Source organism: Hypanus sabinus, chromosome 3, assembly GCF_030144855.1.
Source record: "Hypanus sabinus isolate sHypSab1 chromosome 3, sHypSab1.hap1, whole genome shotgun sequence".
In the NCBI taxonomy this organism is placed as follows: Eukaryota; Metazoa; Chordata; class Chondrichthyes; order Myliobatiformes; family Dasyatidae; genus Hypanus; species Hypanus sabinus.
In genome coordinates, this window is record NC_082708.1 from 64499221 (window position 1) to 64514414 (window position 15194).

The following is a 15194-nucleotide window of genomic DNA, read 5'->3' on the forward strand; positions in this document are numbered from 1 at the left end:
TTCTTATTTATTATTATTATTTCTTATTTTTCTTCTCTTTCTTTTTGCATTTGCACAATTTGTGGCTGTGCACGCAGATTGCTGTCCATCCTGTTGGGTGCAGTGTTTCACTGGTTCTATTATGTTTCTTGTTGTTTATGTTATATATATATGCACTTTGATATTAAATTTAATTTGAACATTGAATGTGTCCTGCATTAAGCCCGTTGTCCATGGACCACGCAACTCACCTAAGCCTGTACCTTTAGAACCAAGGGAGTTGGAAGGTGGTGCAGTGTTCATGGTTTGTCGGTTGATGGAATCACATCGCTGCAGATGGGATGTACAGTATCTGGTCGACTAGGAAGGGTGTGGCTCAGAGGAGAGGCCTAGGCTGCCATCCAGTTTCACCCTGGATCCATCACTCATCATGGAGTTCCACCAAACCCATCCGTATGTCCTGGGCCGCTGGATACTGTACCATAGTAGGGGATGTGCTGTCAGGCCTGCACAGACAGGCACCTCCCAGTCTTCACCCAGCTGACAGGAGTCACCTGACAATCATTTTTAACTCATCACCTGCAGCCTATTTAAACCCAGCTCTTTTCCACAGTCCTTGTTCACCTATCAAACCAACCAGCCTCAGTCGGTTGCTCCTAGCCTTCAGTTACCTAATTGCATTGTTGAGTTAAGTTTTCATTCTCCCTTGTTTTGTGACTCGTCATGGCTAGTTATCTTGCAGTTTATTATTAAAGTATTCACCCACCACTAAATTGCCTCTGCTGCTCTGCATTTAGTTCAAACATCCTGCACATTTCCTGTGACTGCCATTACACACTATGGTACTTTGAACCTGATTAGGTACTCATAGCACTGCTAATGCTTCTGGAACAATAAAACAGTTAAAATTATCACACTGTGACTAAAGGCTGATTTATACTTGCGTGACACATTTATGCCGTACCTACACCATACCCTACGCCATAGGGTGACGTGCACCTCCCCAAAAAAACTCACACATGTGTCATGGCGACGCAGACCGCAGCAACTGTGATTGGTCCGCTTGGTAGCATCACATTTTGGTTGCTTCTTCTCCGCCATGTCTGTACATCAATGCGAAATAGATGAACCAAATCGGCAAATCTATCTGACGACATGCACAAATGTTTGAAGTGCATTCCCTCGTCCATGGAAAATGCATTCCCTTGTCCATGTCTCTCACGAAGAAATTCAACACAGTGGCATAGAAATCTCACCGCCAACTAGCGTTTTGGTGCACACTGACGCATGCTTGCTACGGCGTAGAGCGATGCAGAAGTGAAAATCAGGGCTACAGCATGGGCTGCAGTGTAGCCCGCACGCACGAGTATAAATCAGCCTTAAGGCACTATACAATGGCTGCCTGTGAGTGCTAGTGTCGGATAGCCTGAGGCAAATAATGCACTTGCAAAGCAAGAGCTTTGCACTGAGATGTTCAATCATGTTGCATCGTGGCCAGCACAGTAAGTGATTGCAGATGCTGCTCCATCCTTGAATTCTTCTGTCTCTCTCATTACCTCATGTTGAAAGTAATGAAAACTTGTCTTGTGCTCTCTTCTTTTTGTGATGCAACTATTCTCAGTGAGAAAATTTCTCTACTGTAATGAGTTGGCACATACTTGTTCCATGTGTCTGAATGCTGAACTTCTACACCACTCGCTCAAGCTGCAGAATTAACTGCAGACCGTGTAGCAATGAGATCATTCTTTCACTGCTGGTGCAGTGTTAGCAAGGGGCAAGTGTTCACACCATTTCTGGCACAGTGGCACACAACCTTCAAATGAAGGAGGGGTTTATGGATTTGTGTGTGATCAGAAACTATAAATCATCAGTGCTTTTGGGGTAGTGTCAAGCACAGTGTCACTGTAAACAATCTGATTCACGAATATTCCTCAGTGAAAAAAATACATTTACCTTAATTGGTCTATGTGACATTTAACATATACCAGTATGGTTGAGTCTTAACTGCACAACCAGATAAGGGTTCAACAATAAATGTGAATGGCCTTCTCATTCCATGAACTAATAAATAAAAATACACTGCTCCATTGGATAAATATAGCGGGATATGAGGTAGCTTTTCATTAAGTAACTGCTATGTGACTATCAGGCATACACAAGTAGCTTAGTGTCCTTCACTACTGCCTGACTGAAAATGAGACCTTGCCAAATGCATCAATTTGAGGAAGCTTCTGGTTCTCACCAGTCTCACCAGTCTACTTTGAAGATGCCTGCTGCTTACTCCAAAATTTTGCAAAACTAAATGCGCATGATCCATGCCTGAAGATCTCCAACAAGAAAAAAGACAGACTAATATACGCATGATGAAAACTATGAAGACGAGATGGGAGAAGATGGAGATGAAGGATACACTGATCATTATTAGCAGATTCATCAAAGAGCTCCTTTGCAGACAACACAGAAGCCAGGCCATTTCTGGACTTTTACTCAGGAATATTTAATAGAACAAAGCTTTTCTTGTAGTACAAAGCATATTAGTTTGCATTCCACTCACTGATACGTCACTCAACAATCATCTTTGAGTAATAGGCTAGAGAAATAGATTTAACTTGAAAGAGTAAAAAATTGCATCCATTTCTGATTCTTTTACAGCCATACAGCCAATTTGATACTGTTTGACTTTTCCTCAGTATTTTTGCTAGTGCTGAAAAACCTATTTCAGAAAATATTTATTTCCTTTTCAGATTTTGTTCACCTCTTCCTATTTATACATACCCATGACACATAGTTTCATCTTGAGAGCAAATGTGGCAGAAATGGAGGAATTGAGAGAAGGCGATGGCATTTTTACAAGTGACAGGGTGGGAAGGTGCATCTGCTCCAGGTTGAGGCTTTCCATTCCAGAACTAATAAGATATTCTCCTTCAAAGGAAGGGGCTTCCCTTCCTCCACCATCAACGCTGCCCTCACTCTCATCTCACTCTCAATTTCACACACGTCTGCCTTTATTCCATCCACCTGTACCCACCAAGGATAGGTTTCTTCTTGTCTTCACCTACCATCCCACCAGCCTCCGCATCCAGTACATGATTCTCTATAACTTCTGCCACCTCCAATGAAATCCCACAACCAAGCACATCTTTCCCTCACTCCCACTTTCTGCAGGGATGGCTCCTTATATGACTCCCTTGTCCATTTGTCCCTCCCCACTGATCTTTCTCCCAGTACTTATCCTTGCAAGCAGAACAAGTGCTACCCTGCCCCTACACCTGCTCCCTCACTACCACTGAGAGCCCCAAACAGCCCTTCCAGATGAGGCGACACTTCACTTGTGAGTCTTTTGGGGTCATGTACTGTGATTGGTGCTCCTGCTGTGGCCTCCTATATATCGGTGTGACCTAATGTAGCTTGGGAGACCACTTCATCAGGCACTACACTCCCTCTGCCAGAAAAAGCAAGATCCCGATGGCCACCCATTTCAATTCTAATTCCTGTTCCGACATGTCAATCCATGGCCTTCTCTACTGTCGCAATGAGGCCACAATCAGATTGGAGGAGCAACACCTTATACTCCATCTAGGTAGCTTCCAACCTGGTGGCATTAACATCCACCCTTCCTGATGCCCATTACCCTCTGTCACCTTATCTCCTTACCTGTCCATCACTTCCCTCTGGTGCTCCTCCCCCGTCCCTTTTCTCCATGGCCTTCTGTCCTCTGCTATCAGACTCCCCCTTCTCCAGTCCTTCATCGCTTTCACCAATAGACTTTCCAGCTCTTTACTTCACTCCTGCCCCTCTCCTGGTTTCACCTATCGTCTACTACTTTGTACTTCTTCATCCCCTCTCGCCACCTTCTTACACTGACTTCTCATTTCTTTTCTCCAGTCCTGATGAAAGGGCTCAGCCCGAAACATCGACAGTTTACTCTTTTCCATAGCTGCTGCCCAGCTTGCTGAGTTCCTCCAACATTTTGTATGTATTACTTTCAGTATTTACAGTTTTCCATTTTCATTTAACTGTTGAATTCACTATGCAATTTTATTCTAGTCTATTGACTGTGCACATAAATGACTGCAGCACGAATAAAATTAATTAGATGTAGTCATTTCTGTTCTTATTTAATTTAGCATTTGAGTTCAAACAATACCTTAGAACAGTTAATTTAAAGCAAATGTAAAGGGTAAACAAAGGGTAAAACCCTTAAAGCAAAGGGTAAACAAATGCAATTTAAACAATATGCAGAAATTAAAATAAACATTGATAAATACAGACTGGATTTAGGGAGATAAAAGAGGAAGACTGAAAAAGCAAACAAAAACACTCACGTTCTTCTGAAAGAATTGGACTGAATTTCTGTAAAATATATTTTTTAACCTCAGAAGGCTCATTTAGTCCTCAAATCATCATTTCTACATTTTGCTGCTTGCTTTGGTGTGAAATTAATGGTCAAGAAAAACAAAGTTAATGTAATTTAATGTTATTTCAATGCTATGTCTATCAGTGAGAATTACAACAGCTTGTGTATTTCTGAGAGCAAATAGGCATTTATGCATTTAATCAGACACTGTCTGTAGCACCATAGCGGTTAAAGGTATATTATGTTGCTTCTGTCCCAAATGCTGTTGTCACATTACAACAGATAATTAAACCCAATATCAGGTATCAACAGTTGTTAATTACTTGGAACAATATAATATTTCTAATAAATTGTGAGTAATCAAATCATTTAAAGGAGTATTTAATGGGTCTTGTAATATACGTACATAACAATATGGAGTGACGAACAAACTCTTCTTGGCCTTCAAGCTGGATACAGGTATCTATGTTTCAATTACAAACTCTACCATCTTTTTCAGGGATGATGCCTGGGCACGTCTAGTCTGGTGGTATTGATACCGCTGTATTCAGTATCTCCTGATTGGCTAGTCCTCATCCAAACTGGTTTCTGTGTCCCACCTTGTTTACAATTGAATTCCAATTCTTTCTTAGAGTGAGACCTTCGTCTTTGTTAAAATTCTTTTCCTCTAGTTTTATTTCAATAGTTTCCCTTACCAGGCGGTCTCAAAGGCCACTGGCACAGCAGAGTAGTTTTGTGCTGTCAAAGTCAGTCCCATGGCCAATGCAAAGGCAATGCTCTGATACTGCTGATTTCCCCGGGTAGCTCAAAACAGATACCCCTCCTGTGCTCCTGAAGAAATACCGGATTAAAACCATCCACAAACCTGTAAGGAAACTCAAGTGACAGCTTATGCAGGTCAAAGATGACCTGGGACTCAGGTTGGCTGGCATTTACAGGATTCCCTGTGAATACAGAGCAGCATAGATTGACCAGACAGGATGTACAGTGGAAACTCACATCAAGGAGCACAGGAGATGTATCTGTTTGGGCTACCCAGAGAAATTGGCAGTAGGAGAACATTGCATTCGCAATTATGCTTGCCTTGGCTACTTCTCATAAATATGCACATCTCTATGCAAGAAGAAGTTGGACATTATGTCCCTTTTAAATCTCTCATCTCTGATCTTAAACCTATGCCCTCTTGTTTTTAGCGCCCACTCTAAGGAAAAAGACTATGCACTTTCACCCTTTCTGTGCCCCTCATGATCTTATATAGCTCTATCAGGGCAATGCTCAATCTTCTATGTTCATAGACTAGAGTCTTAGTCTGCACAACCTCTCCCTGCAACTCAGGCTCCCAAGTGCAGGCAACATCCTGGTAGATGTTTTCTTCACCTTTTCTAGTTTAATAACATCTTCCCTATAACATGGTGACCAAAACTTCACACAATACTCCAAGTGCAGCCTCATCAACATTTATATACTGTAACTGCAACATAACTTCCTGACCCCAATACTCAATGTGCTGGATGATGAAGGCCAGCCTGCAAAAATGCCTCTTTATGACTTTCAGCAAACTATGCACCAGCATTCCTAGATCCCTCTGTTCCATGACACTCTCAATGCCATAGCATTCACTCTTTATGTCTTACCTTGGCTCGAATTCTCAAAATGAATTAACTTACATTTATCTAAATTGAAAGTCATTTGTCAGTCCTCAGCCTACATAGCCAGATGGTCAAGATCCCCCTGTAATCATTCATAATGTTCTACACTGTCTACAACACCATCTATTTTAATAATATCCAAAAGCTGACCTACTTTGTTAAATCATTATGACATGGGAAGACATTCAGCTCTTTGGATCAAAGCCCTGCATTAGGACTTTCCAGCGATTGTCTGTTGCTCCAGATTCCAGAACCTGCAGTCTCTTGTGTCTGTCTCCTCCCAATCCTCTTTGCTTGATGAAGAATAACCCCAGTCTCTGAAGTCTAACCATATCATTGTAATACTTTTTTTCCCTGAAGCTATTCCAGTTAATTTTCTCTGTACCACCTACAGGACATGCACATCCTTCCTGTTGTAAGGTTTTCTCTGGACTCAGGCAGGTTCTGGTGGACTAAAAGACAGCGAATGTCACGACATTGTTTATAAAAAGATGCAGGCAAAACATGGCTAACTATAGCCCAGTTAGCTTAAGGTCTGTGATCAGGAAAATGCTTGAAGCCATCGTTAAGGAAGAAATAGCAAGATACCTGGATAGAGTGGTTCCATCAGACAGGCACCACATGGATTCATGAAGGCCAGGTCCTGTTTGACAAATTTACTGGAGTTTGTTGAGGATATAATGAGTGTAGACAGATGTTGTTTACTTAGAATTCCAGAAAGCATTTGATAAGGTGCAGGATAAAAGTCATCCATTAGATAAGTCTGCATGGAGTTGGGGCTAACATATTAACATGGCCAGAGGATTGGTTAGCCAATAGAAGGCAGGTAATTGGGATAAATGAGTACATCTCTGGTTGGCAGTCAGTGGTGAATGGAGTCGGTATTGGGCCTGCAAATGTTCACAATATATATTAACAATTTGGAATAGAAGACTCAGTGTTGCATATTTAAGTTTGGTGATGACAGTAAGCTGTGCAGAAAAGCTAATTGTGCAAAAGATGTGTAGAGTCTGCAGATAGATATAAATAGAATTAGTGAATGGGCAAGGATCTGACAGATGGAGTACTATGTTGGTTTTGGAGGGAGTGCACTGGAGATTCACCAGGTTCATTCTGGAGATGAGGGGGTGAGCTCATGAGGAGAGATTGAGTCACCTGGAACTGTACTCAATGGAATTCAGAGCGTTGAGATGGGATCCAATAGAAGTATATAAAATTGTGAAAGGGATTGACAGAAGAAGGAAAGTTATTTCCACTGGTGAGTGAGAATCGAACTAGGTGGCACAGCCTTAAGATTCAGGGGAACAGACTTATGACGGAGAAGAGGAGAAACTGCTTTTCCCATAATGTAGTGAATCTGTGGAATTCCCTGCCCAGGGAAGCAGTAAAGGCTACTTCATTAAATATATATAGATTAATTTTTGCATAGTAGGGAAATTAAGGTTATGGGAAGTAGATGGAGTTGAGTCAACTGCCAGACCACATGTAATGTTATTGAATGATGAAGCGGGCTCCATGGGACAGATGGCCTACTCCTGCTCCTATTTCATTTGTTCTTATAACATCTTTGAATCAGTTTCTCTATCCAACTGCTAATCCCTTGTTGTGAAGGAGCTTGGAATAGTGTGGCTTTTTAAAGAGTTTGGTGTCTGGTGTATTAAAGACATGCCCTGCCCTTCAGAACCAGCTGAGTGCAACTGGGCTTTAAGGTAGGGATATTGATTGGAAGAGAATTTTATGCCAAATGATTGGGTGGATTTTATGAAAAATATTGCTACAAAGTATCTGGTGTTTTGAAGTGCTTATTGCATGTATTCCATGACTCAAATGCATGCAGGAAGGCAGGGATCATTCCTGCCCAATAGACCATAGCATTGTACTTAGTTCAAAGTATTGTCTACAAATATTATTCCCCTCATACAGCCACAGCTTTGCTGGGGCACCTAAGTCAATAATGAATTTCATCACCGATATCAGCTTTTATTGAGAAGTGACTCCAAATTATAGGAAGTAGTCTCTGTTCTTTGGGATCTAGTTATGAACTAGTGTTGAATGCAGGACATGTTCATTGAGGACCTCAGTTTTACAGATATTAATGCAACGATAGTTTTTTTTTGAATTATGCCATGTATAAGTTAATGGTGACTGGAGCTAAGCCTCCATTTAGGTTATGAGAAAAGCTATGCAATCATCCATATGCAGCCTGATCAGTATTAAAAACCTAATCTCCATGCGTTCACACACAACACTTGCATCTATGAAGTCCATTCTAATACGCATCAGTAACCCTATTCTCAACATGCCTGTCATTTACCATGGATTTTGTCAAATGCATGCAACAACTTCTGCTCCTTGCAACTCGCCAGAAAATTTCAATTTGGTCTATATTACCTCAGTTTGCTCTTTCTATCAAAATTTAACTTCATTAAAGTTAAATGGCCTCTTGTTTCTGCATTTAGTTAGCTTTTGCAGTGTATTAAAGCCCTCCTGAAGGTTTATTTTTCTGAAATAATATGTAACTTTTGAAGTTTTACTTTGAAAACCATAATAATGTCATTGTTATACAGCACAGAATCAGCCCTTTCACCTACTCAGTCCATTTTGACAATCAACCATCAATATATTAATCCTAATTAATTTCATAGTTTATTCTTCTCTATTCCATACAGATTCTACCACACATATACACAATAGTGACCAATTAACATACCAATCTGCATATCTGGGATGTGTGAGGAAATAGGAACACCAAAAGGAAACCTACACAGTCACAGGGAGTGCATGCAAAATCCTCACATGCAGCTCTAGAATTCAGGAATTAACTTATATATCTGGCAGATAACATTTATTCATTCAGTTAACTGATCAAAAAAATCTATCAGATTAATCAAAGATCTTCCAAATTCATACTGGTTCTATTTTATTAACAAACTTTCACAAGAGCCTAATATTTTCTTTTCTAATTGCTGTTTCTGAAAGTTTCCTCTATAATAAGGAGAAATTTATTGATCTGTAGTTGCTACACATCCTAACAAACTTTATGAACAAGGACAACAGGAGTGAATCTGCAGATGCTGGAAATAAATAAAAACACAAAACGCTGGCAGAACTCAGCAGGCCAGACAGCATCTATGGGAGGAGGTAGTGATGACGTTTCCGGCTGAAACCCTTCATCAGGAGTCGAATGAAAGGTTTCGGCCCGAAACGTCATCACTACCTCCTCCCATAGATGCTGTCTGGCCTGCTGAGTTCTGCCAGCGCTTTGTGTTTTTATTTATGAACAAGGATGCTGTATATGCCATTGTCTAGTCTTCTGACTTTTTACCTGCCTCTAAAAATAATAGATTATGGCAAACCTTTCAATGTTCCTCATTTAGATTTTCATTAACAATCAAGGATGGATCCATTTGGATTAAAATAACCTATTTAATTTCAATCTTTATAGTACCTCCTCCTAACTGTAATTCACCCCTCCATTATCTTCCTTTCCACTGTAATTTTAAAAGTACTTTGCTCCTTGCTAAAGAATGAAACATTAAAAAAAAAATTTCTATCATACCCGTGTATGAGTCCCGCTGGGGTCATGGCCCAAGACGTCGACTGTAAACTCTTCCATAAATGCTGCCTGGCCTGCTGAGTTCCTTCAGCATTTTGTGTGTGTTGCTATCCATATGCACAGGTCATCTTATTGGTCCTTGAACTTGCTAACTGTTTACTATTTGCATATCCACAGAAAACTATTAAATTCACTTTTATGTTAACTGCTGTTATGCTCTTATATTCTGCCTTTTGTGTGTCTTATTTTCATTTTCAGCCTCTCTCTCACTTTTTATATTCTCCTGAATTATTTACCTGACAAATGTATACCCAGTTTTTTTTATATTTTATTATTCCCGGAACACAAGATGTTGTTTTTCCTAGCTTGTGCCTTGTCAAATAAGCTTAGCTTGAAAGATCTTTGAAGTCTTTGAAGTCCTTTTGTAGACTTAACAACCAAATTTCCTTCCATTTACATTGGAATCCTTTTACATCTTATTAAAATTAGCACTCTTCAAGTGAAGAAATTATATTTTGAATGGTTATTTGCCCTTCTCCAACAATAACTTACATCTTTTGATACAGTGATCACTGTTCCTTAAACAATTTTTCATTGAGTCTTGGTCTCCTTCAACCACATCTTTCCTTTCATTTTAACATTATTTCAAACAATTGTAGGGGTAATTGGAGTTGGCCAATATTACCACTTTATCTTGCTTATACATCATGCTATTACCTTCTCTTTCTTTTTCTTTATTTTTCATCTCTCAAATTTTATGATTTAGAAAATATGCCCAGAAGCTTCAGAATGATTTTCTTAACTATAAACAAGTAGTTTCTATTTTTTACTTCTCAAGGACATCTACCCTCATTAGTACTTTTCACCTTTCCTATCTTCATTTGGCCAAGTTGTATTAAGGTTATTAAAAATCTGCAAAGACACATGCTCAAGTCAGGAGAACAGTAGTCCACTTGATAGGAACCTCACCCACAACCAATGCTCAACCAACAGAACCTTCACCACCGATGCACAGTAGCAACAGTTTATACCATCTACAGGATGCACTGCAGCCATTCACCAAGATCCCTGGGAAAACTCCTTCCAATCTCACAACCTCTACCAGCTGGAAGAAGAACAACAACAAAAGAATAGAAGAACCACCTCTTGGAAGTTGTCCTGCAAGCCAGAACACCATTCTGACTTGGAAATACACTGGATCCTGGTTAATTAGGACACATTGGGACATTATGGCCTAATTAAGCGGCTGCTCCATTTAGTCAAAGTTTCATGAAAATAGTTTAAAAGATATTGAAACTACAAACTATCACTTAATTGAATAATAAATTATGGATGTAAATTAAATACAGAATAAATTAGAATACTACCAAAACTACTACAGTACTATAAAACTGTTTATTAATTTCTATAGTTTTTGATGGTGGTACCTTACCTTAGGTACCTTCAATGTACCTTTTATGTTCTTTTGATTGACTGTACATGAATAAAATGAACACAGACACAGTGCAGATAATAGACTACTTTCAAATAGTGCTTTCAATGAGTGCCTCCTCAAAATCTTCATTTTAATTACAACTTTTAAGATGATTGCCGTTACTTTAAAATCTTTTGCGGTTCCTAACCTTAAGTAATTAAATGATTTCATTTTCGTTCTTGGCCATTTGTGGCATCTGGCAATCCTCAATGCTTGTAACCACAATGAGCAAAAACAGTTCTGAATTGCCTTACTGTTTATTATTCGCCAACTATCAGAGACAAAAGCACTCCTTTTTGAATAGAAATACAGAAGAAACACTATTTAAAAACTGTTCACTCTAAGCACAACATGGTGTCTAACTGTCACATGATGTGCACACAACTGACACTAGTTAGAAAATGTTTGGCAACAGTGTCCTGCCCCAATAAGTGACATAGCATCCCAAATAAATGAAGGGAATCCCAGTTATTTTCCCTATTTGCATTTGTTCTTTAAGAGTTGTCCTAAATAAGTGGCTGTCCCGATTAATTGATGGTCCATTTGTCTGGAATCCACTGTATATCACTGTGTTTCACTGAGTCACTGAAATTCTCTCTAACACTATCATGGATATATCCACACCTCAAGGACTGCAGCGGTTCAAGAAAACAGCTCTCTGCCATCTTTTCAAGGACAGACAGAGATGGGCAATTAATTCCTAGTTCAGCCTACAAAGTTCACATCCTTTGAATGATTAAAAAAAAGGCTATATTACAATTGCATTTAAGTTTTTATCAATAATGCTACTGTAACTTTCAAGTTACTTAGAATAGTAGTCTATGTAATATTTTGATAACAAAATGCAGACTATGTTATTACAAGGTGGTTAAACTGCAGATTATAACCATATCAAGATTGGAAATCAATCCCCATATAGTTGACCCATAAATTGAACACAAGTAATATTCACAAAAATGGCAATTGATATTCAAAAAACTATTGGTGCCGGATATCTGAAGTAAAACTACTTAAGCAAGTTCCAGGTTTTGAGCTCTTTTGCACAACTGTTAACATATCTTTGGAATAAATTTATAAAATATTCATAACTTAGATCCAAAATAAAAATATGCAAAAGGCAATGGCAAATTAGAAATTATTAGAAATTACCTGCTGATGTCTACTTCTTCCTCTTCCTCCTCTTCATCTTCTTCCTCTTCTTCTTCTTCTTCTTCTTCTTCTTCTTCTTCTTCTTCTTCAAGCATATAGTTTGGAAGAGGAGAATATCTTCCTGATGTGATTTGTGGCAGTGATGTCTTGTGATCCAATGTATTGTTATTCACAGACAAGGAAAAGATGTGATTCTCTATTGGAGGGGAATAGCCTACAAAAATATGAAAAAAAAGCATACAGTAAATGAAGGGCATATAGTATTTTGCAAAATGGTATATATGGTATGTACCAAATTAGAAATGAAGACTTGCAAAGGTGCAAAATTTTCCATCTTAAGAGAAGAAATCTACCTAAAAAACCTGCACCAGGTTAAACCAGTCATAGAACAGAACTCCATTAATCTGAAAACTGAGAAACTGTTGTCAATCACAATGATTTTAAGCTAGTTATAACAATTTTTTCAATTATTTCACTGTTCCTTCAACTTTTTCTTCAACCAGTTTTCTTCAACTGTCACTATTCCTTAAACAAAAGCTTCCCTCCATTTGCCCCCACCATGCAGAGCTGATCTCTCCCCAACCCCTCATGTACACACACATACAGCAGTCTTTAAACATTCATGGCGCTGCCATTTCTCAGGATCTGCAGAAATTGCAGAACACTTCTTTAGCAGAGAAAAAAATTACCCAGGCCAGGATGTGAGTAGTGCACAGCATAAATAAGGTAGTTTCAAAGAGCAACAAATAGTTCCAAATATCATTAAGAGGTTTATTTCAGCAGATCTAATCATTGGCCATTATACATTAACAGTCCTCAAATCATGGACTGCAGATAACTTACTCATTACAATTCCTAGAGAGAGAGCAGTGCTTCTGTATAACATTCTATGATATTGGCCTTTGAGTATAGACAGCAGGTCACATCCACATTAATGCATCTGTTACAAGTAGTAAGAACCTTGGTTTACCTATCATCAAAGATGGGTTTGAATGCCACTCTACGATTTTCTTGCCACATTGTCATTAAAAGAGCTAAAATAATTACAGAAAGTCTCAAAGACATACATAAGTTTTACATTAAATATTATGTTGTGCATGCAATTCTCCAAATTTGGCATTAGTGGTATTTTCACAGTGCTTGAGATGCCCACTGTTGATTGTCCAAACCTCAGAAGCATACAGGAGATCAGTGATCACTTTCCCTAGCAGTCTGTGTTTTATGGCAGATCTGAGATTTTGATCTCCAAATTCCCTTCTCTTCAATTAACCAAAGGTTGTGCTAACACACTGAAGGCAGTGGGGAATTTCATCACTAAAGTCAGCTTTCACTGACAGTTGGCTCTTGAGATCTGGGACATGGTCCACATTTTGTTAGCCTTACTACAAGACTTTATTGTTAGAGGGAAGAGTAGTGCAGCCAGGGCAGTTTGGTAAGAGACATTTGCCTTGCTGCTGTTGTGTTTAAAGCCCATCTTCTCATACCCTTCAGTGAAAGTATCAACTGTTGCTTAGGATTCAGCCTCTGATATCCTACAACTCCAGCAAAGAAGAGCCTAGTTACTAATCTCCAATCTCACTGCCCACCCTGGTAAGAAGCTGGTATTCCTGAGTACTTCAGAAATGTAATTAGAAACTACATATAAAAAAGGTACCAAATTCAATTTTGGTCACTACAAAAGATTCTTTTTTCTCTGTTTTCCACTACAGGGAAAGTCATTACCAAGCTCCTCCTCCAGCTAGTGGCCAAACAACTGCTCTGAGAATCACAGTGAGGATTCTGTCCAGTCAGTGATACAGGGGACACGATCTCACCACGCAACAACTCCAAGCAAAATGCAGGAAGCAAAACCAGCCACTAAACATGGCCTTTCTCTATTTCAGGAAAGACTTTTGGAACTATGGAATATTCTCCTTAGATTCAGCAGTTCACAAAAGATCATCCGCATCCTACACTTGATTCACAATGGCATAAGATATTAACCAATGGATCTACAACAGAGGCAACCTCATGGAAGAATTGTGTCAAACAAGAATGCCTCAGATTTCTGTCAGCACATTTTGATCGGTAATTTTTTTGTGGGTCAAAAAATTACATACAACACCTTTATAACAAACTGAAAAAATGGTGAACTCGAATTTTTAGTAAATTAAATAAGTATGAAATATATTGAATATTTATACATTTTCCAAAGTTGAACAATAAGAGAAATACAAAGTCCTCACTTTCTTTTAAGAAAATAGTTGTTGAAATACATGTCCTTCTTTTGACCTGAATTACAGTAGTGGTGCCTCCCTTGGGTTAAATTTGGAAAGTTGGACACAATTTAAAAGGTAACAGATAATAAATTTTGACAGTTTGGGCTCAATTCCCTCATTAAAGGTCTTGACATTGTAAAAATAAAGCTTCAGCAGAATTCCAGTTTAAAGCACTCTAATCTTCTAATACAGTCTGTGAGTACTACAGTGTATGGATCCTTTAGTAAACAGTCATGATGGTGCAGGTGAAATACGGTGATGTTTTGCGGGGAGCATATTTAATTTTTTTAAATTTGTCTTCTTCTGCACATTGGTTGCTTGTCAATCTGTGTGTGCAGTTTTTCACTGATCCTATTGTATTTTGTTTTACTGTGAATGTCTGCAAGAAAATGAATCTCAAGGTAGTATATGGTGACACATGCATACTTTAATGATAAATGTAATTTCAACTTTGAACTTTTTACTGCTCTATTTAGTAAATCTTCATCTTCCAATTGTTTTTGTTTGCAATATCTCTGCCTGTTATCAGACCTCTGTGCTAACGTCTGTTTAGGAAATTTAACAAAAGAATCAGATAACTCTTTTATTTGTCATAGAGCATAAAAACTGGTTCTTTGCTCAAATGATTCATGCTGACCAAGGTTCCCGTCTAAACCTGTCCTATTTCCCCACGTTTGGCTCATATCTCTCTCTACATCATTGCTCTCCATGTACCTATCCAAGTTTTCTAAATGCTGTAAATGTACTTGCATCAACAAATTCCTTTGGCAGT

General features: G+C 38.8%; 1 protein-coding gene across 3 annotated transcripts in view; it reads right to left on the reverse strand.

Moving 5' to 3' along the window:
* The window catches only part of dlg2 (discs, large homolog 2 (Drosophila)), a 787731-nt gene that overhangs the window by 326495 nt on the left and 446042 nt on the right, over positions 1–15194 (reverse strand). For all 3 annotated transcript variants that reach the window (XM_059964524.1, XM_059964523.1, XM_059964526.1), the window contains one exon: positions 12165–12378. In XM_059964524.1, the coding sequence (XP_059820507.1) occupies positions 12165–12378 (214 nt within the window). The remainder of the gene's footprint in view (positions 1–12164; positions 12379–15194) is intronic.